The sequence below is a fragment of the Megachile rotundata genome, chromosome 4 (genome assembly GCF_050947335.1).
Source record: "Megachile rotundata isolate GNS110a chromosome 4, iyMegRotu1, whole genome shotgun sequence".
Classification (NCBI taxonomy): domain Eukaryota; kingdom Metazoa; phylum Arthropoda; class Insecta; order Hymenoptera; family Megachilidae; genus Megachile; species Megachile rotundata.
Window position 1 is genome coordinate 18,876,048 of NC_134986.1, and position 24,254 is coordinate 18,900,301.

Here is a 24,254-nt window from a genome sequence, read left to right on the forward strand (position 1 = left end):
CGTTTACAATTCTAATTCCTAACCTATATGTTGGTATACATATTTATTTTTAAAGATCGGAAACGTGTGAGTGTGATATGCTAGTTTTTGACACGATATTGTATTTACATTACAGTATAACGTACGCGAGTTTAGAGAAATATGCAGTTAAAAATGTTAAAACAATTTGACAAGAAATTTGTTAAACAGTTTTTGTTAAAAGAAAACGAATTTATTTCACAGATATTTTCAATAACGCCCTTGCCCGTATCTGAACTAGGTAAAAGTGTATAAAAGAATAACCATTCATTAGAGAAGAATAATATTTACTGAAAAGTAAAACATTGTTAAAATATCATTAAATCATTAGTTTCAGGTGAACAGAGTAATATAATAACACAAAACAGTAAAACCGCATCAAAAGGTTCGTACGTATTGATATTTTTATTCAGAAATATAAGTTACTTTTTCGTTAGCTTTAAAGTTTCTTTACACATTAGGCCAAATTTTCTCAAATTTAAATGGAAAAGTCAAAAGAGCACAAACATTTGAAGAGTTACATGCTAGACTCGAAGGATTAAGAAATGTTAAAAGATTAGGTTACAAGGAAAAACATTTGAAGAAAAATTTGAAAAATAGAATAAAAAAGATATCAAAGAGGGAGGAACATGTGATGCAAAAGAAAGCTGCAAAGATAGAACAAAATGCAAGCAGTTTGTCAAAAATCAAGAAAGAAGATGGCGAAGTACCAAAAATTCCAAGACCAAAGCCGATATTTAATTCAGAAGGTAAAATGGTTTTTAGTAAGTTTGACTTTTCTGAAATTGGAACAAAGAAAAAACCACCTAGAAAGGATACAAAGAAGATTTTACTCGAATTAAAACAAAAAAAGGAGAAGTTGAAGGAAATGGAACAATCAGGTGAAATAGAAAAAGCTCAAGAACTTAAAGAAAAAGATGCATGGAAATCAGCTTTAGCAAAAGCTTCTGGTGAAAAAGTAAGCAAAATAATTAATAACAACGATCAATTTTTAATTCTTACATCAACACATTTTTACAGGTGAAAGATGATCCTGATTTACTTAAACGAACAATAAAGAGGAAAGATCAACAGAAAAAACAGAGTGCTAAGAAGTGGGAATCAAGGTTAGAAAATGTACAGAAAGGAATTCGGGAAAGACAAGAAAAACGCCAAGAAAATATTATGAAGAGGAAGAAAGAGAAAAAATTGAACAAATTCAAAAAAGCAGCTAAAAAAGGACGAGCAATGCCAGGATTTTAAGCATTATGTATATATGAAGTGTTAGAGTAAATTTTTTAATTATCACTTTTGTATCCATCATGTTCATGTTATCATACACTGAAGAAATCAGAAGAAGCTTCAACATAGTCATTGGGATTTTTAGAACAGTAAAAAAGGGATAAAATTGCAGGTAATGCAATGTACAATAAATATGTTTTGAAGAAACTTATATTTGATATATCTGGATACAGTCTAATTGCTGTTATATAAATATTTCATTTCATAATATTAATAATGATATTATTTACATCTGGCATATATTTATTGACAATTTTCAACATTGAAAATATGCATATCAATTTCATAATATATAAAAATGTGAATTTCCTAGTGCTTACAATGATTTATTTACAGACTGACTGTTATTTGTACATTATCTTGACTAAACTTTATTTACACTTGTATATCTGTATCATTTTTTACTTAACTAGGTGTCTTTCATTGTAAAAAGCCGGGATGTCTACCAAATACGATACCGCACAGTTCGGAGTAACGTTTAACCCACATCAATTTCTGTTACATACACTTCTGTTAAATGCTAGTTTGCAAATTTTGATTTATTCGTACAATGTCGATATATTTTATGGTAATTCTTTTTTTACGGCACTTGCGATGGAAGTTCGTGATTCTACACGATCTTCAAATTGAACGTGATAAACCTCGAGTACCGAGGGTTTATCGTAAATTTTTAAATGTTTTTAATCACTTAATAAATGATCGGTAAATTGAGGACGAGAGCTTCGATGTAATCGCCCTCTTCCACCTCCTGCTAGGTATCTCCAAGGGCAGATGATACGGTATTGGCGTGTGTCAACGCTGTCCACAAAGGGCTGTGATCTTCAGGTAATGGTACCGCCGTTTTTGATGGCCGAGGAGACCTGTATGATAAAATATTGTTTACCGTAAAACAGCTTTTTATATCTATTTTTAAAAAGTTTTTAAAAATAAAATTTTTAAAAAGTGATGTTAACAAGTATATGCTTTTTGATTTTATGTTCTTGCGCCTTTAAAGAAAAACGAATTCACAGCTGGCGTCATCTGTTAACAAGTTACAAAATGAATTGAATACAAAATTGTTTCTCCTCCAAAAGTAAGTGATTTCCTATACGCGAGTATTCTCCAGTTACGTTACTCTTATAATTGAATTATAATTCATCTAAATGTTAGAATCGATAATCAAAAAGATTGCATTTCACGAAGCACTTGATCATTTTATTGATCGTTTCTTCGCTTTCCGTACGATGGTGCCACCAGTACTGTTTTCAAAGCGCGCGTAGGATCGCCCTTTATACTGCTAAAAGCTTTGTAAAAATATTCTGCTCGAGACGTAATAATTTATTATATAGATGTATAAATAAAAATAAATATCGAACCTTGGCGGCACCAAAGCTGGATGCTAATCTGGACTACTGAGCTCCAGTGCGGTGCTCTGTTCAGGATCCGAACGTTCTTCGACCACGGTGTCTAGTTCTAACGATGGGAAAGCTTTGGATCCTCTGTCGCTTCGTAACGACACTGTTCTCGCTGGTCGGTCAATTCCAGCTATGAAAAAAGAAACAAAAACAAAATTACAAAATACAGTAGCAGGAATGAAATGTTTCTAGAAAAATTCGGTTGGCGAAAGAGTATTGTATTCATTAGTAAAGATAAATTATATCTGCTAAATGCATTCTAAAATAAACATGACATAATCTCAGCTATTTGCTTGAATCTAAATCGATATACGCATTGTTATTGTATGCAGGTTGCGTATAAATGTACTTCTATACAGCCTTGCAGAGTAAATATCTCAAAATTAACTGCATGCGGCTATGTACGATGTTAAATAATATCTGTTCATGCTTCTGTATCAAGAGCTGCGTTCAACTATAGCAAAGCTGCGCGTTGAATTTTCTTTTTCATTTATTGTTACGATTGCACTGCCAAAGTTAAAATAATATTTGTCGAATGCTGAAGGTAGAAATTGAAACGCTTCTATCGTTGTTTCGAATCTTTTACGTGCTTCTTAAGAGCTCAAGATGTTCAGCTTTCGAGAAAACTTTAATTTAAGTTAGCCTTAAATATGCAGCGGCAGTAGCGGCACGAAACGGTTATGCATTAAGTGTAAGGAATTGCTATCGTTTAAACTTGAAACTTTTTCTAGGGAGAAAAAAGCAACAATCAGGTGGATGAGAAGCTTTACCTAAATCCTCTTTGGATGCTGCACTTGACGGGATAATAAAATAACGAATATGTATTTCAGTTTCAAAGCTTTTATAAACATAAATTTAAAATATACTCTTCGATGCTACAAATAATATTACGAGTTCTTTTCTCTATATATGTATAGTTGATTTATCGATTCTACAAATCTTTCGTAGACTTTCTATAGGTATTATAATAAAGTTGGTGACGGCACAAGGTGCGGTGTTATAAAACGAGTCTACTTTAATAAAAAAGGCTTTTCAGTTCCTCGACATTTACATTCCTGATATACACTGTATATGCGAACAATACAAGTATCTGTTAAAGATTATTAATACCTATAGAATTGATATTTTTCAGAAATTCTACATCTACTGAATATACTTAGAATGAATAACAAACTAAAGAAAGTTTCGGTACGTCTTTCTCTTGAACTTTTTGAAAGAGCATTAAGTGTAGCTATCTACAAAAATAATCTTAACCTGGTGGATATGATACTTGTACATGAAATATTCTGACGTCGGTGCATGAACTCGAATATTCAGGCCAACATTCAATCTGGTTTAATGCGTTCTCCACTCCCTTTATATACGTATATAACATTCTAGAGTACATTTATGCGTGTTTGCACTCGTACGTACATATTACATTTACAAAAGTGTACATGTACTAGTACGCATTCAAATTCTAAACCTGTTTGTATGCATGTATGCATTCAATGTTGCTTAGCTATAGAAAGGCGACCACGAAAACGGTAGTTGTTGTTTAAAAGGATGAAGGTGCTAAAATACAAAGATTTTGTGACCTCGATTCGTCTTTGTTATACAATGCAAGGTATCTTGTAACACCCTACACAAACTTCAACAGAGCACAGAAATAAAGTTTGAAAAATTTGTTTGAAAGATTTTACAAACATATGTCATGTGCGTCCAAGTTTTCGAATTACGGTTATTTTGCCAGCATTGTATCGTACTGTTTTCTTTCAAAACATTTGAAAAAATGGGTTAAGTGGAAGATGGCTATACACTGCTAACTCACCTAAGCGGTGAACAGGACTAAAACGGACCAAGCTCAAAGCGCCGTGATCCAAATCACAATTTCTTCTTCTGGCTCGTTCCCTCGCGAGTTTCGCTCTTCTTCTTAAGCAACAGATAACCATCAGTGCCAGCAATGGGAATCCGAGAATACACGATACTATTGGGATGATGATACTCTCTGGAGTTACTGAAAAATCATCTAAATATACCTATACTGCTCGAAACGAAGTTTCATCGTTCCCGCTAAAATGGGTCCGCAAGTTATGTCTGCTTGATAAAGCGACTGGAATATATAATAAGAGACGTGACTTGCCGCTTTATGAAACGGAGACATTTTGCAGTTGAGTAACTGTGATAGATGTTGCAGAACGATCGGGAAGTAAGACGTAATTTTTCGTAGAAAAGCATGCATAGCATAATTTTATCGTATTAGCCACTTGTGTATTATTAAATTCGAAGCATGAAATGTTTTACGTGATTTAATTTAAAAATATCTAAGTAACTGGCAGATTACCGGCCATAACAAAAAAATGGAGAACTAAAAATCGTTAAGAGACGCTTTTATTCCTTTCGGCGTTTAAACTCACCAAACCGATCGAAAACGGTTGGGCAAAAGTTCGTCTAACTTGATCTCACCTGTAGGATAAACTAGAATCGTTGGTCTCTTGGATTGCGGAATCGTAGGCATTGTTGGCCGACCCGCTCTCACCTCGACCGACATTTTGCTTTTGATCTGGAACAGAATTAGTTTCTAGGAGTAATTACGGTGCTAATTAAAGCTACATTACGTTGCGGAAATTGTACGGAGTTTGCGATCGAGTTATCAGATTTTCGTATTTCAATGTAAAATAGCGTTTCACGCTTATTGTCGAACAGTTCATGTCTTCAAAAATATTTTCCACCTTTAGTGTTTCATTTCGTGCGAAAAGAAAATCAAAGCCTTTGACGTATCACGGCTTTCTAATTCTTCTTTCGCTTCTCCCTGAACCCGTTTTTTCGATGAAATACCGAGGTCGGGAGGACGACCGCAGGCAACAACGGCGTATACCAGAGCTTTTACATCGGTTTTCTCTCGTTGTAATTACGCTTCTTGGTCTTCCGTTTTTTTTTGTTTCTTTTTTTTGTCCGGAGGAATGGCATTCCTTCTTTGATCAGGATTTTGTATCGCGGTAAATAAAGCTCCGGTGAAAAGCCGCACACTTGTTCAAGAAAGTATACTTCAAACATATTTACATTTTTATTTGAACTCCTTCGCAATGGAAAACGTATACTAATCCTTTCTTACGAATCTATTGCAACTCGAAATTAAAACGTTTAGTTTACTTTGTTGTATAAGGGAATAAATTTGACGCGTCCGAGCAACAATACCGTGCACATAAAACATCGTTGTCCGCAGTGAAATGATTCAGTGAAACAGTGTTTCGATAGGTGTCGTTAAACGAGGAACTGTCGATCGGTTTTTGTCACGCTACGGTTACTATGTACGAATTGCTATTGCACAGCAAGAAGAGGGTACGTAAATATTTTTTTATACAGATCTTTTATTTTAGTTTTATTTGCTATTCGCGTTTCCGAAGAGAAGTAAATATTTACGCGAGGTTGCAATTTGTATTAGCATGGGACACGTAAGGGTACACATAAATATGCGGACATTAACCTTTCAGTAGGTACTCGGATCACGTTATTTGCCCTTTTTCCTTTGTCTCCTCTTTCGAGCGACACTCTTTCTGCTGATTTTACTGTTCTTTCCTCTCCCTGCGCTTAGAAAAGCAATAACCCTCGCCACGTCGGTGTGAATATCGAGATAACTGGAAATTTCTGTCCCCTTTCTCGGTGCAAAGAAAGTTTTCACAGTTTCTTCTTTATTGAATAGTCTCTTTGGGAATATTGCTAGAGAGCTTAATTCCTATTGGCTGAGAGTTGCAAGAAGCTTAGTTAGTTAATTCCGGTTCAGTAGTATGCCAAGTAATAACGTATACCTATATCGCAGAGAAGGGGATACATGGGAAGGAAGAGGAAAAGAGAAAAGGAACGAGCTAACTAAATTATTCACATAGTACTTTGCTCTCTAATTTTGTGTTATCCCTTGCTTTTACATAATTCAAAATCTTATCAATTTTGTTCCCTAATTCTCTCGCAACCATATTAACCAGTTAAGTGTGTTTGACGACTATATCCGTCACGGAGATGTGGCAGAATTTTGTGTCATGACGACTATATCCGTCATACGTAAAATTTTGTTACAATTTGATATTCAAATTATAATTTTGGCGAAAACTAAATTATATTCGTAAATTGTAATATGTTTAAAATGTTCAGAGGTCAACACGAAATAAACAAATAAAAAGTGTAAATGATTTGAGATGGTTTCATAAATTCTTGAGAGCTAACTCGTCATCGCTTGATTATCGTGACACACACTGGTGCGCGCTTTGCAAAAAGATCGCCACAGTTAACTGGTTAAAAGACCGTTGTAAACGATACCAAGAATCTTGTACAAAATGGAAAAAGAAACGTTAAAAGAACCAGCAGTTAACGAAATAAAAAATTGTGAAATTTAACATCCTCGAACGAGAGAGGTGAGTCGAAATGGGTCGATGCACGGAGTACAATAATCTCTTTGGAAGCGAAATTAGTTTCACCGAATGCCAAGAAGAGCTTAATTTCTTCGGCTAAGGTGGTCTAGGTTGCTCGTTAGCTTGGACCCTTTGGAACGCCTTGCTTCCGAGACGCATCAGATGCTCGTATTTTCTTTTCCCTTTCCTTCCTTTTCCACTTTTTATCCAGCCGCCTTGCCGAATATTGTCTGTGTAAATTGTTCGGTGTACAGCAACCGGCGTGGATGTCCTCCAACTGTAGCAGGAAGCAGTTTCTCGATATTTTTATCTTATAACACCTCTGCTCGAATGATTTCAATTATGTTTCCTTACTATATTCTCGCGTCGATAAGTAAGAACAATATAATTTTTCGTTCGCAGGGTTTAATATCGTAAAATTGAACATCTAAGAAAAATGTTTAACTTTAGCGGTAGATCGATAACGAAATTACTTAAATAAATTAAGCCAACGAAAATGTTGTCCCTCGCACATCTGCAGAATCACGAAATAAGACAGATTGAAGTATTTCTGCGGTTAATCCTACCGTTACACTATCCTGCCTATAGAGCCGATCCTGTCGAAGGACGCTTTGTGACGAGAATAGTTTGACCCAGTTTTCCATTAGGCGCGTCTCGTGCATTCGTGACCACGAGCATGTTCCCCAAGAAAGCTCGGATAACTTGCATTTCCCCAAAAACGTGTTTAGCAGCCATCGTACCCGGACAAACGCGAAACTCGCTCAACCGACAGGATGTCAGCCTGAAAGTCCTGGCATCCTTCCAACGTATCGGCCACAATTTTTCCTTTCATCTTAAACCGAAAGCCCGTTCCGGGTTTCCCGAAGCCAGCTTGAGGCTGAAACCTGAAGCGGATTCGCGTGTGCTGAAAAATTATAAAATGTTTTTCGATCGGATTCGAATGTTCTTTCGCAAAGTACAAATTTCTTTCGCTATTTTTACCGCACGAATGAAACGCGTTCGAATATTTTCTCTCCAAACAATGTATATCGCAGCGTATCAATGTTTCTCCGCCAGCATATTCCGTAAAATTTATGAATCTTGTTAATTTTATTTTCCATATTGTATGTAGAAGGAGGAAATTAAACGATAACATGCGAACGCGAAACGATAATACGCGTTTACATAAATCAGCGTTAAAAAAGCTCTTAATTTCGAGGTTCACGAATTATTCTGCAAACTTCCTAAAAGTCGATCAACCCAGTTTCTTGAATCGCGGCTCGCTGGCGGGGTTCAATTTCAGTCTCGAAGCGTTGCTTAAAAGGTCAAACGCGACGTTACACCGTCTCAAGATTTCGCACAGGATTACTTCAGGTACAAGGACATCCGTTCTAACAGCGAGGAAACGACTGTAGAACAGTATGAAACAACGAAAGGGGAAAGAAGAGGGCGCGTCTTATCGATGGTGTAATCTTGAAACGTTTTGCTAATGAAAAGTCGGAGAAGTAAGTACCCTCAATCGCGCACCTCCTTTAATGAAACCCGTCAGAAAGATTTGTTCGAGAGTTTCTTTTTACGCAGATTTTTGAGTGAATTACTTTCTCCTCTATAAAGTTCTGCATAAAGAAATTATCATAATGGGATTGATTCGTTACGTAGATTAAAAGTGTCTTTCGGAATTCCTGCAGACATCGGTCGAAAGCTCCAAGTTTTACTCGAAGATCTTGGAAATTTGGGACAATGTTGTCGCGGTAAACGGATAATAGTAGTCGACCTTATTGTTACGCATCAATATCGATATCCTTTTTGCGATAGGTTATGGCAGTTTGAAAGTTGTCGCGATAGTTTGCTGTACTTTCATTAAAACTGCACATAACGTTTATGAGTGAAGTCATCGATGTTCAGTTATTACGGCAAAAGCTGCTGGATGCTTGGCACAGCGTGCCACGCGAAATCTATTTAACTCGATTTCATGAAAATTGCTTTGAGAACAAGATTAAAGTCGATAAGTTTTACGCGAGTAGCAAATCGAATTTCCTTAGCGCGAATCATTTTCGTTATCAAATTTGTTATCCGTTCAAAGTTGAATCACGCATCGGTGTCGCGCAAATCGATCGGACATAAATTACCTACGGTTACGAAATATTAATGTATGGAATACGCGATGGAAATTGATCGGTAATCCAAGTTATATCGACCGGTCGATACGAACTTAAGGAAGTTTTCCAAGTAATTGGGGGATTATTGGAGGAAGGTAGAAAATCTGGTTAAACTCGCTGGAAAGTAGAACTTCGATTTGTGATTTCTAACCTAAAGGGAATGGATAATGAAAAATTAAACCAATCTGCACGCGATGTACAACACTGCATGGAATCCATTTTAACGGCGGATCATGTAAAAAATGGCTACAACTTGTAAGCAAGGTTCGGTTATTGTTCACGGAATAATAGCAACGACTGTTGTTCGATCAAAGTTTGATGTTCCGCTGACGCGACAGCCAATATTTATAAAATAAAAGGAAATCATTCTTTTTCGATGACGTAGAGCACGAATGGGGATTATTTAATCCAAACTCTCGCGAACGAAGCCTAGAACGCGATCGATATTCGCTGTCGTATATCACGTTGCGTCCTCGTTGCGTCCTCGTCGATATCTTTGCTGCTAGCTTGTTAATTAAACGTTTTATTAATTACGGCACACTTCCTCGCTGATTACGAATGTTCGTAGTAGCACGAGTGTACGTATTCGGCATGACGAAACACGAATACTAATCTCTTCATCTTACAAGCGATATTACCCCAATAACGCTCGCCGTTTTTGCGTACGAGTAATATACTCAAGCAGTATCCAGCACTAGAAATTAGCACCGTTTAATTACTCGACTCAAGTGTTAAACGGTCAGAGTGACGCTTCCAGAAGGATGATTGCATTTCTCGGTATTTTGTCAGGTTTTATGTTATCAAAGGCGTGCTTTGTATTTCAAAAGGCGAGAAATTTTCAAAACTGTTCGCGAGTGAAATCGTCAAAGAACGCGATTCCTCTCTCGAATTTCTAGTGCCTATGAAGCAGAGAGACAAGGAATTCCTTTGCGAGTTTATGTTCTTCCATAAAGGTAGATGAAGGTTTTCTTTCCGTGGGAAGCCTGGAAATCCAGTCGTTTGATTTCGCGTCAACTCGAAATCGAATATCTCGTCTCGTGGTCGTTATCGAGGCAGTCGAAATATGGAAAAAGTTCGATCCCAAGGCAATGGTCCGTAATAGTAGGCGGTCAAAGTTCCGTCTGTAAGTAAAGAACGGGTGGAAATGAAATTTTATCGACAGCTCTGCCGCTACTCGATATTTTAGTTGGCGGTGACGTTGTCTCCCATTTGCTCATTCACGTCTCTCAGAGATGTTATCGTTATTCTTGTTACCCTTCGATCTAGCATGTTATCGACGCGTTTCGTAACCATCAAATGGAACTTTGCGACGGACCGTGAAAGCCTCTCTCAGAATTTTATGCGAGATAGCCCATAAGGTGTAAAAGTACGTCAATGAAATTTATGGACTGATATTTCAGCGAAAAAGAATTTGTTTACGGTTCAACTAGTTTTTCAATTTTTTCTCTTTATCGAAACGTACTCCTCTGATTTTCAGGCAGTTTCATAGATTTACGTGGAAGGCAAAAGTAAACGATTTGAGGAGTGCGAAATCCCTTCAAGACGTGGCTTGTTAAATGGTATCTTAAGCTCTAATAAAGAGCACTTTTCATTTAATTCCTTTGAAGTCACAACTTTGAATGACTGCTAGTTCCTAATGGGATATGGACATTCTTTTCCCAATACCGACAAATTACGAAGCTTCCTGGAAATAAGTTGTATCGAGAGTTTCATTACGACGAGCTTTCACGCTAAATTGCGCGAGCTCGCTTCTGGGCGTAATTCGAATGCTCGGAAACTCCGTCAAACGCGAATTTTGGAACTCTATCGCGGATTTAATCGCTGAGTGGGCCCTGAACCGCGTTCCTCTGATAACGTCGAGTCATGGTCCATTTATAATTTCGGTTCATCAGCTGGAATGTAGCACGATCTCGTTTGCCGAAGTTGGAAAACACTGGCTACAGTGCGAATTCATGGTCTAGTTTACCAGTTTTGGTCGAGCTCGAGGTTTCATGTTGTTTCGGCGACTAAATCAGCTTTAGAATCGTTGTTAATGCCATTCTGCTCTGGAGGATTGTAACGGTAACGTCAGACATCGTTGTCGCTGTTTCGCCATTGTGATCCTCATCTCGTTAATTTGTACAGGATCTCGTTGACTCTGTTAATTAGCCTTACGTACGATTACGTTTCGAAAAGGGGAATTTATTAAAGTCGGTGTTACAGTTGAGGTTGAAATAATTCACTAATAAAACACTCTTCGTACAAACTTTTTAAATTTTTCACTGAGCAAATTTGTTTTTGTAATAATAAGTAGCAGAAGATACAGAAGGTATATATTTAATAACTTGTAATTTATTTCTCGCTATACGTATCTTTCGCGTTCAACGTTTAGCTTCAATTTCCCGAGTAGCCTTTGTCGAAATGTAAAACGACTAGAAGGACTCTCGAACAAATGTATCGGACAATATTCAACAGGCGGATGACAAGTTTATCCCCGTTCTTTTTCTCTGCGTAGGGCAAAGGGACGATTCATTAATAATGCATAACCTTTACTTGGCTGTCTTAACGTTGCAAAGTATGTACACGCGTTCGGTTTCTGGGAGATATTGCAGCATGCTGATTCGAAAGCTGTCTCGAGCATAATCGAAGATAATATCGAAGGATTCGCGAGGGAATCATATAACCACTTTAACGAGAGTAAATTTCTTATCACGAAATCAGGCATTACCGAAGGAACATTTTGCCCGTGTAAATAACGGTTATGATTCTTCACGAGGGGAGCTTATGCGGGTACACACGACCGAGCAGAGACGTTCTTGGAATAAAGATTTTAAAGATATTAAGGGTCGTCTGGAAGCTTTTAGTCTTGTCTCTTAAATAGACACGACGAATTAAAGGAGCATTCGTATATTTGATTATATCGCAATAGTGTCGAGAGATTCATACGTTATTGTGCAGTCCGTTCTATGACATTTTTAACCCTTAAATGCATGATTTTCTAATTTTACCAAAAGTTATCAACTAACAATATACCTTGAAAGCGGTTGATTCAAATTAAAATGAACAGATGACGCTATTGTGTATTTGATTGGTGTGTTGCAGATATGCAACACTACTTATTGCAGGTTTCCTACATTTTGTAAATAATTTATAAGATTAAAACTGGTATGTTGCATTTATACAACTATATGCGTTTAACGGTTAATTAACGGTATAATATAACAAACGTAATACAATGTCGTACGAAAAATGTGTCTGGAATTTTGTACACAGCGTTTCAAGAAAGATGTATCGCATCATAATATGAAAATGTTTTGTGCTAAGAAGAAAGATAACGATCCAACATCGCGTACAGAAGTTGTTAAATCGTTTAGAAGTTGTACAGACTACTCCGCAAGTGGAATAGCCATTTCTGAAATAGCCCTGTGTGCCTCGATAGCGTACTCTTATTTTGAGACGGTCTGTATACTTATTTGAACCGTGAATATATTGTGGCTGGAATACTTTCGTGCAGCAGCATACACGCCTTATTTCGGTAGCGTGGCACAAAATCTATGTTGTGGTACTATATATTAAACAGACGACGAGCATTTAACCATGTGTTACTTGAACACGTACATCGTATACCGTATCACGTGCTCGGATGCAATTTTCGGAGAACGTGGTAAATCTTGCATCCATTAGGTGGCACCGAAACGCTCGCGTAACCATTAAGGTGTTAATGGTTTTAATAGCCCCGTCTTCCAACAGTCTCGATGCTCGTGTAATTTTCAGTTTACGCTTACGACGCAAACGAGCTACAATCGACTGTTTGCTATCGTAACGTGTTTCACTCCGATTCCGAGCTCGCCCAACGCGCATAACGCATTTCGCATTCTTCTCTTTATAAAATCACTGTTTCTCTTATTGCACCGCTGTGTAATTATCAAACGCGTAATTAGCATATTTTCAAAGCCGTGTTTTTAAGAAGCGAAAGTATTTGTTCTTTAATGAAACGCTCTGTACATTGGCTGGCCTAGTTCCTCAAAGTCTAACTTGACCCAAAAAAAAAGATAATTCGTGTAAAGGAGGCTCGTCACTTTCTCACTCGGGGGATTAATGAAATTTCACCGTGATACAAGCTCATCTTCCGTTTAAGCGAAATCATGCAAATGGATTTAAACGAAGTAAACGATGCTGGCACTCTCGAGATTCGCTCGGTGGGTATATTGTTCTCGTCAGCGTGGGCCACGTCGACAATATTCTTTCCTGTTGCCTCGTTGGAAATAAAGTTTCTCGGGAAAATATCGTTATGAAGGAATGCGCGTGCTGGAAGTATTAAATTCCACGCCAGTCAAGCGAAATTAACTTTAATATCTAAGCAGATAGAAGCTGCACCTTTCCTCGACCCTTTCGCTTCGTTTCGATCCGAGAGCGACAATCGTAATATTTTTTTCACGACGCGGAGTGTTCAACTTTCACGAAACTAACAAGGATTTCCGGTCTTTCTGCCTTTTACATATTCTGTACGAGTTGACGAACTGTTAACCGATTAATATTTGTCTTTCCGATTCTTCGGAATCATCGGACCTTCAAAATCGAAGGTTATTTTTCTTTCGTTATAACTTTTGTCGTAACTTTGTTAGCGATCTCGTCCGCTTTTAGCACACTCGATTAACTCTTTCGGCCCGGAGCTAACCGAATGTAAATAATAATAAAAATGGAAGTCTTTGTATCTTGCACGACCTTACTCCTTGTTCGTGATTTTCTTAGAAGGTATTTGTCCGCCCACGGCACCGAGAAGGTCGACTCGTTTTGTTTGCAAAACAAGGGACGAGTTAAAAATCGTGTGGACTCGACGATCGATCCTCTTTGTGTCGTAAATTGCCGGCAAACGTTGATGAAACTTATTGGTTGTGTCAATGTGTATAAATATAATCCATAACGAAGTGTCGCAATAGTCATCGATATTTCTACTGCGGCGGTCGACCCGTTGTTAAAACCTGTAACATCAACTTCGAAGGTTTTACGGTGGATTTGTTCGAAATCCTGCCAGAATATTAGGCGATTACGAAGTAACTATGGTAATTTTTTACATCATGAATTTTGGAATTTCGCGCGAAGAGATAAAAAGTACCGATGGGAAGATTAAAAGACGATAATAGGATCAAGTCGGATAATGGATTCGAATAAGCTTAATGAACCGGTTTTTATGTCCTCTGTCGCCGTTAAATACCTCGGAATTCACGAAAGAAACAGCTGCTAAAATTCTATCGGTGGAAACGAGTTTAACTAGACATGTCTTAGTCGATTGAAAATAGAATCCAATTATACAAACGACATTTTCAAAGCGTTTACAGGTTCGCACCGTGGCAAATACCAATTTATTCACGATGTTGATTCGGTAGTTCAATATCGATTTGTTAATTAGCAGTGCGTTTGCTACTCGTACGCAATTCGTTAAATTTTCATGCATCCGACGATCGCGCATTAGGTGACCAGCGTTACACTGTCATACATTAGACTTTTAGGCGTAACATCTTGAAACTTTAGATGATCGCGCTTTAGAACGCGAAACGCTGGGTCTCCACGCGTTACGCGTAAATTTGTTAACCCTTAAATGCATGATTTTCTAATTTTACCAAAAGTTATCAACTAACAAAATACCTTGAAAGCGGTTGATTCAAATTGAAACGAACAGATGACGCTATTGTGTATTTGATTGGTACGCGGCATATCTGCAACACTACTCATTGCAGGTCTCCTACATTTTGCATATAATTTATAAAATTAAAACTGGTATGTTGCATTTATACAACTATATGCATTTAAGGCTTAAATTGCGCAAATTTTTAAAGAACATCGAGTATAATTAATTTAAATCACTTCCTCGAGTTACGCTCTTGTTTCTGATCGTTCAGAAGTTGCTCGAGTCTGTACACGATAAAATGGTCTTGTAAAGTTTACAATCCTCTGGCGATCTATTACTCCGGTTCTCCGTGTTTGACCGTGTTGCGGCTTGATTGTTGCTTATATCGAAAGCTTTACACGCTTGCGCAGCTGGGAATTCATTCTCGAAAGCGTAACGAAACTTTATTCAACGCCTGTACAGTTCCCGGCACAATAATCAGTTATGCGAATGATATTTCAACGGAACGGAGAGAACAATGCACGATCAGTTCTTGCCGAGAACACTCGAGAATGGACAATTCAGATTCGCGTGTAAATTGCTCTGATAAATTTGCCTACTACGATTCGAAACGGCCTGTTCTATTTCAGACAGTCGAAGCATGCGAGTCTACGAGCTATTCGTAAAAGAAGCTGTCTTGCGAGCTACAAGTCATTTACCGAACCGAGCGAATGTTACTTAATGAACGCGATGAATAAATCAGAAATTTGTTTTTTTAGGCTGACGTTAAAAAAGCTTTGTTTTCTAAAATGCGAAGTACTAGATTCATCGGCCACGCGTTAAAGGATCTAAAAGTAAATTTTCGATAGCAATAAACCGTCGGATAGACGGGGATTCTTAAAAAAATACATAGAAACGACGCGCATAGATTTTCTTAACTGCCCAAACGATTAACTGGCGTGGAGACAAAGGGTGTCAAGGGCCATCTTCTCGACTGGTGCAGTACATAGAGTCACTCGAAACGCTGTCTTCCGTTGGTTAGGGAAGAGTAGGAGAATTGGAGCTGTCTATCCCAATCGCGTTAGGTGCTAGGAGGAAATGCATTGGCATAACCGAGGTAAGCCGTCCTTTCACACGACGCTACACACGTCGTTCTATGCTCTTAACCGTTCTCGCTTTATTTGCTTTTTGCTTTTTGTACCGTGTGCCGAGTCGCTCTTTTGAAGCTGCAATTAACGGATTGCGCGAACGCGTTACTTCAACAATGGCTCTCAAGACTCGACGTTTATCAAACTGTCGAATGAAAAGCGAGACTAAGTACCGAGCTAAGTATAACGTATGCTTTGACGTCACTTTCTAGAAGTTCTGATTTATCGCAGAGATTCGAACACGCGTACAAACTCTCTGCGATACGTTTGAGACAAAGGATCAACGCATCCTGCGTCACGAACATCGCGCGAACCGCGTCATTGTCGATGCATGATTAAAGGGAAAAGAGTAACGAGTAGCCTATATGCTGTTACAGTTACGAAACGGAACTGTCGGTCCCTAATGACGGTCTCGTAAAAAGTTTCTGGTCTCGAATGGATCGGGCATTATTCGTCACCGTGGACTGCTTTGACGAGGTAAAAATAGGAACGCGATTTTTATACGAACAGCAAGGTGGAAACGAAACGACGCGATCGATGGTAACCACCGAATTCGAGCGAATAGCTGGTTCGCGGTAAGAGGATGCTGCTTTTTCTCGTTAGTAGGCTGCTGATTTACCAAACACGTTTCAACGGATCCCGGATTTGGGTTAACGAGACGCGCGGTATCCGGATAAAATAGAGCACGACTTCCGCTGCTTAACGCGTCGAGCGTCACCCAAGCTCCTATTTCCGATTCGATCAATCGGGGATAGGCGTTCGGAACGATAACGATCTTTGCGACGAATATCAAACGGAAATTAACGCGACGACAGAAGCCAATCCGCGTAATAAAAGTTGAAAATCCCGTAATTCGAGGTACTACGAAATCTGCTACAGAGTTGCAAACGTATTTTTCTACACTGTTCAATCAGATTCCTTAACAGTAAAACTACCAAACCGTTCCACAAGATCCTTATAATAAATTATACAATTTGTTCAACTGATTCTTCTGATATCTGCATTGACCTTCATCAAGATGAAGAATTAATGTGTGTATAAATTTATGTTTTGCCGTTTGCTTATTTATTTTTTGACTTCATTTTTTATTTCAAATTAAGTACAATTATACACCGGTAGGTTCAGTGTTAACTGTTGAGAGCGATAGAAACAATTTTTAGTTCCCGAATGAAATTTATCGGATAGTCGAGTTTGAGACACGCGTCGGATAGTGTTAGAAGAATATCTACGAATCGTTTCAGAAACGATGAAAATTTTCTGGCAGAAAATTTGAAAACGTTTAACGCGATAGGAAAAGGGGTCCTCGATCGGGGAAACTTTGCGGCGCCGAGGTTGAATAGGTGCGAAGAAATCCGCGAATAGGGATCGGGGATAAAGAGGACGCCGAGCCGGAACAATGAGTCGTAGATATTCGCTCGAATAAATCTATTGGCTTTTATATTCTTGCCGTTGGTGATCCTTCACCTGGAAATAACGATTATACGCCGACAGTATGGAGGCTCGAACGAAGCCCGAAATCCAGCAGGATTTTTCACGAGGGTGAAACTTTCTCTCGCAAATTTTAAACTATTTATTCGAATATGAAAATCGTCCTACCTAGTATGAAATTGTTGTTGGCAATATAATATAAGTTTAATTTTGATTGATGTAATTCGCGCATATATGTATTTTCAATAACTTGAAAAATGTGTGTATCGTATACGGTGCTCGTAACGAGAAGAAAATTTAGCATGCTCGTTCGCGATAAAATCAAATTGTATAGCACCTTAGGAAGGAAATGTTCCAAGTTTTGGGGTGTGTGAACAGCATCGATTTTCGTGAGGGTCCAGAAAGGCAGCGAGGAAATATACTTGAATATAAAGTGGAACCAAAGATACGGACCTAAACGGTAGGTTAAAATTTGCTGGGTAAATTTTGAAGAGAAAGGTAACTTGGATTCGCATCTGCGACAAAATATTTTTTCTGAGTGCCTAGAATATTTAAGAAATAGGATAAAATGAGTTTGATAATCTCGCACACGTTTACCGTGCATATTTAATATCTTCCGTGTAAATTATGTCGACACATCGTTATCTGTGATGGGGAAAGAAATCACTATTCCGGAGACGACAACAAGAATATTCGTCGAACGATAGAGAAACAGTAGGAGAGAACAAAGAGAATGAAAGTCACAAAATGAGAACCGATGGCCAACTACGATATAACAGAAAACAGTCAGGCCTTTCCATCAGGGAAATAGAGACGAGTACATAGAAGCTGTGGTAGAAGCAGCAAATGAACGAGAGTGAACTTCGGATCGTGCTTCTGTCCCGTTTTGCCTGTTCATCCGTGTCGTTCACGTTCGCGTACAGTTCGATTTTTCCTTTTTTCATATAGAATGGACACCGAACGCACGGAAATGAATTGGTTGGGAACGCCGTTCGCGTTCAGCTGATTTGCGGTGAAAGAACGATATCGCGACGATCGGCGGTCGATCGATCCGTGTAATCGTCGCGAAAACATTTGAACCAGAGCGCTTTCGAAAAGCTCCGATAACGAGGTGTTCCGTTTAGTTATCATTTTTCGAACCACTGTATATTTCGTGGGAGTCTAGCTGGATTTCGAGCAGACTTCGAATCGCTGTTCGGAGGCGTGCCAAAAGGTGATCCACAATCCGCTTTGCGGATAAAAAGCGCAGTAAGAAGGCGAGGATTGTCGAGTAAAAACAACTAGACGAGGATTCATGGTGTATCTGGAGCGAAGAGAATTCGACTGTTGGCTTAAATATTTCATAAGAAGAGCACCGGGTTCTCGGTGTCGAAGAGAAACCATCGGTAAGAATGTCATAGCGAACGCAGACGGCATACTAGAATTTCAGGTCATCTTTAAGCGAGGTAGTTCATACGTGACGCGTACCCTAAATAACCCGAAAACCGTACCGGTGACGTATCGAGCCCAGACACTCGACGTTATTTAAATTGTAAATTTAAATGAATCGCTCTGCGAAAGGGAGAGACGACGAGAATCTACCTTCATTTTCTCCATCTTCGACGCAGTGTTCTCGTCAAGACGGACGAGGTAGAAATAAACTCGGCTAAGTATTCGGTTCGAATAAATTTTAATTAATTCCATCGAGGGACGCGAGCCCGGTAACTGCCGCTCCGTTTACAGCGGCGTTTAAACGCGGAGAACTAAGAATTGAATTGCCAGTGATTCCGTGCATCTTCGCCGCGAAAACGCATAAAAGTTGTTTCGCGTGAAATTACGCGAGTGATTGTGGAAAAAATACACGATCGCGACAAATCTTCATTGAAATTCCCCTCGTCGGTATTTTGTTTCTAAACATATTTCAACAGATGCGCCGCATCTGTGGTTTCCTCGTTTCCCAATAAAATCTTTGTAAATGTGACGCCGGGACGAAAGATTTATTTTATACGGAGGATGATCCCCCGAAAAATTCGGCTCACGATCGAGCTACTTATCCGTTTCCCAGCCGGAAACGACACCCCAGAGTGTAGGGGAACTGCAAATTCCAGATTCGTGTTTCACGTCTCGTTAGCCCCGTGACCCTGTCACGATCAATTTTAGTTGGGATTTCACTTGAACGGAGTTCGAGCCTAGCCGAATCATGAAATTACTTTATGACACGCTTTATTCGACAATTGGTTTCCCGATTTCGCCAGAGTATTTTTATCCAGCGATTTCGACGTTGCACGACCAATTTCATTACGCTGTCGTTAAACATGTTTCGCGATTGTTCATTTCTGAACGGTGTATGCGGTTATATTAGCCACAGCGTGAATCCGAAGGGATTCCGCTTGCGGTCATCCGACACGATTATATTCGAACAGCCCTTTCCGTCCGCTTAAATATCGATTTCACTAGGCTGCTTTTGCTCGGTACATCTCGGTGGAGTAAACCATCCGGAGCGGATGCCCAATAGGAAAAATCCAGCTAAGCTGTCGCATCTATATGCTTTACCATTTACTTCACCGACGTAATCTAGGTTTTCAAGCGATTTATCCTCTACCATCGCTAGCCCTTTTTTCACCACTCCCATCGACTTACGCTATGCAACTGGAATTTAAACCTAACAAAAATAGGTGCCCGGAAAAATCTGCACTATCAGTATAGATACTCTACCGATGTAAATCAAAGCTAACAGAATAACTGGAATAGAGTTGTAATAGGACAAAATATTGTGATATGTACTATGTAATTGTATGATCGACATAGGTGCATAATATGAATGAAGCTTGCGTATGGTATGATTGAAGTTTGAATCGAATGTTTTCGGAAAAAAGCAAAGAGGGCATTGCTTCGTGAGAGATTGTGTGATAAAGACGTGAGCAATTTGTAATTCGTGAAGTTCCATTTGAGTTTCATTTAATTAATTATAATTAATCATACTTTGATAATAAACTTCGTTAATCTTTCTAATTATTAAATATTATTCTACAATATTACCGCAAGAGATCGTGCTACTGTTTTCTTTATCGACGCGGAACTAAATTCAACAACGATTCGAATTCAAAATTATTATTCTTATCGAACAGCGAGGATTCCAAAATGTTACCGAGTTATCAGCTGATTTCCTGATTTTGGTGTAAGCGTTATAATACCTGTCGATTTCGTCTGTCATGGGGCAACCACAGTTTTTATGTTGCACAAATCGGTTAAAATAACGCGCGAATAGATATACGAATTTAAAAATGTTAAAAAGGTTGAAAACGTTGAAACACGATACGCTTCTTCCGGTTGCCGTGAAATCAATTCGACAATTGCCGCGCACGGCCGGGCCATTCCAACTGGAAATTTAATCTCGTCAGAATCGTAGCTGTTCTCTAAATCACTGGATTTATTTGCTGGATAAACGCTGATAAAACGCTGGATATTCATCGATTTTTCCAACGAATTTCACCGTTGTCGATGAACCTATCCTCGCTAATCAATCCGGAACCTGTTATTTCAACGAATATCGAATATTTTGAATATTTATCGTAGAAGCGAGTAATATTCGGTTAAGCGAAACATTTTACGTTACGAAACATTGCACAAAAACAAATGATTTTGGAATGTTTGGACGTGCTCGAAATTCCGTATGTTTGCCAACGATGTGTATATTATTTCGCTTGTTCGTCGATATCGAAAAATTGATTAGACGATACCGTGCTTCGTAGGTGACCTCGTATATTAATTATTTTTCGACGTACGACGGTGATTAAGAGTAATTTTTCAGTTGACCCTTATTCCTTTGGCTCGATATCCTCGAAATGCACGAGTTGGAAGAAGAAAAATAACGAATTCAAAACAGCGATAAAAGTTACTCGCGAAAGTACTACTATTCCCGAAGGATACGAGTGGGAATAAATATGTTTAAAAGTTGAGCAAACGTACGCGCGTAGATACGTATTTTGGCAGTTTACCTGAGGAATAGCTTTACACGTCGTCAACTTGTCGAGTTTCGTGCATCGCGTACGTAATTTCGGAGTCGAATTCACTGATTGTTGTCTCTTCGAATTCGATCGTTCCCCCTTTTACGATTTAAATATTCGTTTATTCGCTTTTGAAAAAGTCCTATCAGCAAAATCACTCGCTGTCGACACTCGTGAAGATGTTAACCAAACGATCGAATAACTTAAAAATCTGCAAGATCCGCGATAGAAGATTGCAGGCGTACTCGGGGATTCTCGATATCTATTAGAATGTCGATAAACAGATGGTGCTCGAGGTTTCTTCGATCGAATCTCTATCGCGTTAACGGTGAAAACGTCTGAATGAATCACTCGGCGAAGCTCGAGATTTCACGGTGATATGCATCGATTCGTCTTGATGAACAGATGAAAAGACGGCATTGATTTGTCGGTGCGAGGAACACGGCACACGACACCCGCATGGTTCTGGATGCAGTTCGTTGATCTTGCCTCTTCTAGTCTAGTCACGTCTTCGGTCGCTTCTCTTCGAAATACCACCAGCTCCTGTCCTCCTATTCGAGAACGATTAATCGTGCCCTCTGTTTCCTTCCTTATCCCCTGCCTTTTCTTCCGCAAACACCCTCGAGTCTCGCTTACAAGCTAGGAACACGCTCCGCTGCTAGCTTCCGAGTTTCGCTGCTTGTCATGTTTATTTCAAACATCGCTTTAATTCCGTCGACAGAAAGGAACAGGTTAGAAAAAGGTAAGTAACTTGAGCAAGATTATCCCGGTACTTGAGCGTATTGGATTTCTGTCGATATTTCTTCTCCTTCGACTAGACGAAACTTCGGCTTCGTATCGATATCTTTTTTTCACAAATCGTCGAGTTGCTGTCGATCGATAGCTATTTGGAGCTCTTCGATTTTTCACGATATCTCCTTTTTTCCGTTTCTCTGTTTTTCTCGATACTTTCGGGATTTATAGTTCTTCTTTCGGTATTCAAACATAAAAGTTTATATCGATACTTTCTCTTTTATCTTCTCTCCCAAGTCTTTACGTTTCTATCGATTAAACAGTATCGGGTTATGTAGGTGTTAACGTCTTGTGTGTTCACGTCTTTTCATCGGTAACTTACGAGATTACATACGTGCCTAAACGAGACAACAAGTCCAGTGTTGTTCAGGATCGAAGATCTTCTTTGTTACTTCGGATTATTTATCACCCCTTTTATCGTTGATCATTTTTATCGAAATGAAGTCACGAAATCTCGAGGAAAGTCAGTGTCTTTAACACCGTAAATAAAACAGAGTGTCCGATTTTAGTACGCTAGAGATTTTCTTGATTCTTCATCGGCACCGTTATCGTGGATGGCTTTACGTCACGAGTTCCTGTTTTAGCTTCTACGCGAACGAAACGGCGCGAGTTTGATCGAAGTTTTTCTTGGATTTAGTCGTTTATCGACACTCGAACACGGACGATAGACGCCTCGTGCTCCTGGAGGCGAACACGAGAACCGATGTCGCGATGTTTAATCTGCGACGGCTTTGGGCCGACTGTTCTTGAAAACGCGACTCTCTCTGCGCGCCACGTTCTACGCGCATGCGTCTGTTATCGAGATATCGAAAGGTTTTCCCGACTACACCCTTTAGTCTCTTCCGACATGCATACTTGTTAGATCCAGAATTGAAAAATATGTCTGGCTCAATATTCTCCCGGTGTTTACATACTTTCAACGTAAAACGTAGGACAAATTCGAATCGTTATTTATTCAAGCGCGTTTAACTAATTTTAAGGTTCGGTAGGGATTTATTGCGGAGTAACGAGGAAGCGAAGGAAGAGTATAAAAGCAAAAACAAATTGGAGACGGATAAGGAGTTTAAAATATGAAAGTTTGTCGGCAACACGAGAGAAAGGATGAAAAATACTGTGACAAAAATTTGATGTTGGACAAACAACAACGTACAATGTACAAAATCGAGAGTCCAGGATGACACAGATTTCGGAGATATCGCTCCAGTAGCTCGTCGAGTGCTGCTTGCTCCAATAACTTTTCAAGAATGCGTCTCTGTACATATACGCGTACGTCGTATACCGTCTTTGCTCTAATAATTTCGCGAGAAGCACGCCTCGATACGAACCGTTTTGATCAAAATCGGATCTTTAAATTCATTGATCACCTTTGTACCGTATCGTGCACGATCTCTTTCGCTCGGTCTTCCTTTATACTTTGAAACTTTTATTCGACGTATCGTTAAAAGCACATGACACTCGAATACTGAATTGCGCTATTAAGCGTCATCGACGGCGCTTTGTATCTTTATCGGTTAAATTATATCGTTAAGTGCGCGTTGTACGCGTGCCAGCTATCAATCTAGGCACTGAATTACCGTCAAGCCACAATAGGGACTTGTTGAAAGCGTCGGAATAAATAATGAACAAACCATTCATCGAGTATTATATACAACGGCTACAGTGAAAAGGTAAATTCCGCATCGCGATGATCGAATAGTTCGGTAAAAGTACAACGACGAAAATGATAGTTAAAGTCGAATACAACGAGAGGCGTTATTACAGTTAGAAAAGTACATATATCCTCGTGGAACGATAAAGTATATCCGTTATGGTGTTTAATTTTTCACGGTATATCGCATGTTGGTTAGCAGGAAACTCGTCCTCGTTCTTCGTCGATGATAAATTGCGACGAAAGTAAATTCGAGAACGAAAACCACGACGGTCCTATTCGTTTGCGAGTGTTTCCAACGTTCGAGTATATTTTCCTTTCGTCCTCTTTAGAGCAACGCCACGGGTATATCTTCTTTAAAGCATAATATTTTAAGATACATGAGACATTTCTAGCAACTTCCACTGCTCGTGAAATATTCTTTCATTCCGCGGACGCAAGGGAAGAAA

The 24,254-nt window shown here is 39.0% G+C and overlaps 2 protein-coding genes across 9 annotated transcripts; one reads left to right on the forward strand and one right to left on the reverse strand.

Moving 5' to 3' along the window:
- Positions 1–18: 18 nt before the first annotated feature.
- Positions 19–2,257, forward strand: Surf6 (Surfeit locus protein 6). Of its 3 annotated transcripts, none has more exons than XR_013037810.1 (5): positions 19–259; positions 350–403; positions 480–976; positions 1,039–1,411; positions 2,055–2,257. XR_013037810.1 is itself a non-coding variant. In XM_003699806.3 (4 exons), exons 1-4 carry the CDS (start codon positions 142–144, stop codon positions 1,258–1,260), a joined length of 891 nt encoding a protein of 296 aa, XP_003699854.1. In that variant the 5' UTR covers positions 19–141; the 3' UTR covers positions 1,261–2,011. The 3 variants fall into 3 exon arrangements, 1 of the variants encoding a protein (XP_003699854.1); XR_013037809.1 differs by lacking the exon at positions 2,055–2,257 and adding an exon at positions 1,713–2,011; XM_003699806.3 differs by lacking the exon at positions 2,055–2,257 and having other exon boundaries at positions 1,039–2,011.
- Positions 1,432–22,910, reverse strand: LOC100876266 (uncharacterized). Of its 6 annotated transcripts, XM_076530453.1 has the most exons (8): positions 21,357–22,910; positions 7,645–7,982; positions 7,299–7,355; positions 5,139–5,235; positions 4,504–4,689; positions 3,464–3,481; positions 2,655–2,823; positions 1,432–2,159 (listed from the first exon to the last, which is right to left on the reverse strand). In XM_076530453.1, exons 2-7 carry the CDS (start codon positions 7,738–7,740, stop codon positions 2,678–2,680), a joined length of 600 nt encoding a protein of 199 aa, XP_076386568.1. In that variant the 5' UTR covers positions 7,741–7,982; positions 21,357–22,910; the 3' UTR covers positions 1,432–2,159; positions 2,655–2,677. The 6 variants fall into 6 exon arrangements, with proteins under 6 accessions (XP_076386568.1, XP_076386572.1, XP_076386570.1 ...); XM_076530457.1 differs by lacking the exon at positions 7,645–7,982 and having other exon boundaries at positions 21,357–22,909; XM_076530455.1 differs by lacking the exon at positions 7,299–7,355 and having other exon boundaries at positions 21,357–22,909.
- Positions 22,911–24,254: the final 1,344 nt, after the last annotated feature.

Coding starts and splice junctions, on each gene's coding strand:
- Surf6 (XM_003699806.3), top strand. CDS start 142: ATGCAGTTAAAAATGTTAAAACAATTTGACAAGAAATTTGTTAAACAG. Junction 260..349: donor CTTGCCCGTATCTGAACTAG/GTAAAAGTGTAT, acceptor TTAAATCATTAG/TTTCAGGTGAACAGAGTAAT. Junction 404..479: donor CAGTAAAACCGCATCAAAAG/GTTCGTACGTAT, acceptor TTTACACATTAG/GCCAAATTTTCTCAAATTTA.
- LOC100876266 (XM_076530453.1), bottom strand. CDS start 7,740: ATGCACGAGACGCGCCTAATGGAAAACTGGGTCAAACTATTCTCGTCA. Junction 7,356..7,644: donor ATAGGCAGGATAGTGTAACG/GTAGGATTAACC, acceptor TTCCTGCTACAG/TTGGAGGACATCCACGCCGG. Junction 5,236..7,298: donor ATTTACACAGACAATATTCG/GCAAGGCGGCTG, acceptor ATTCTGTTCCAG/ATCAAAAGCAAAATGTCGGT.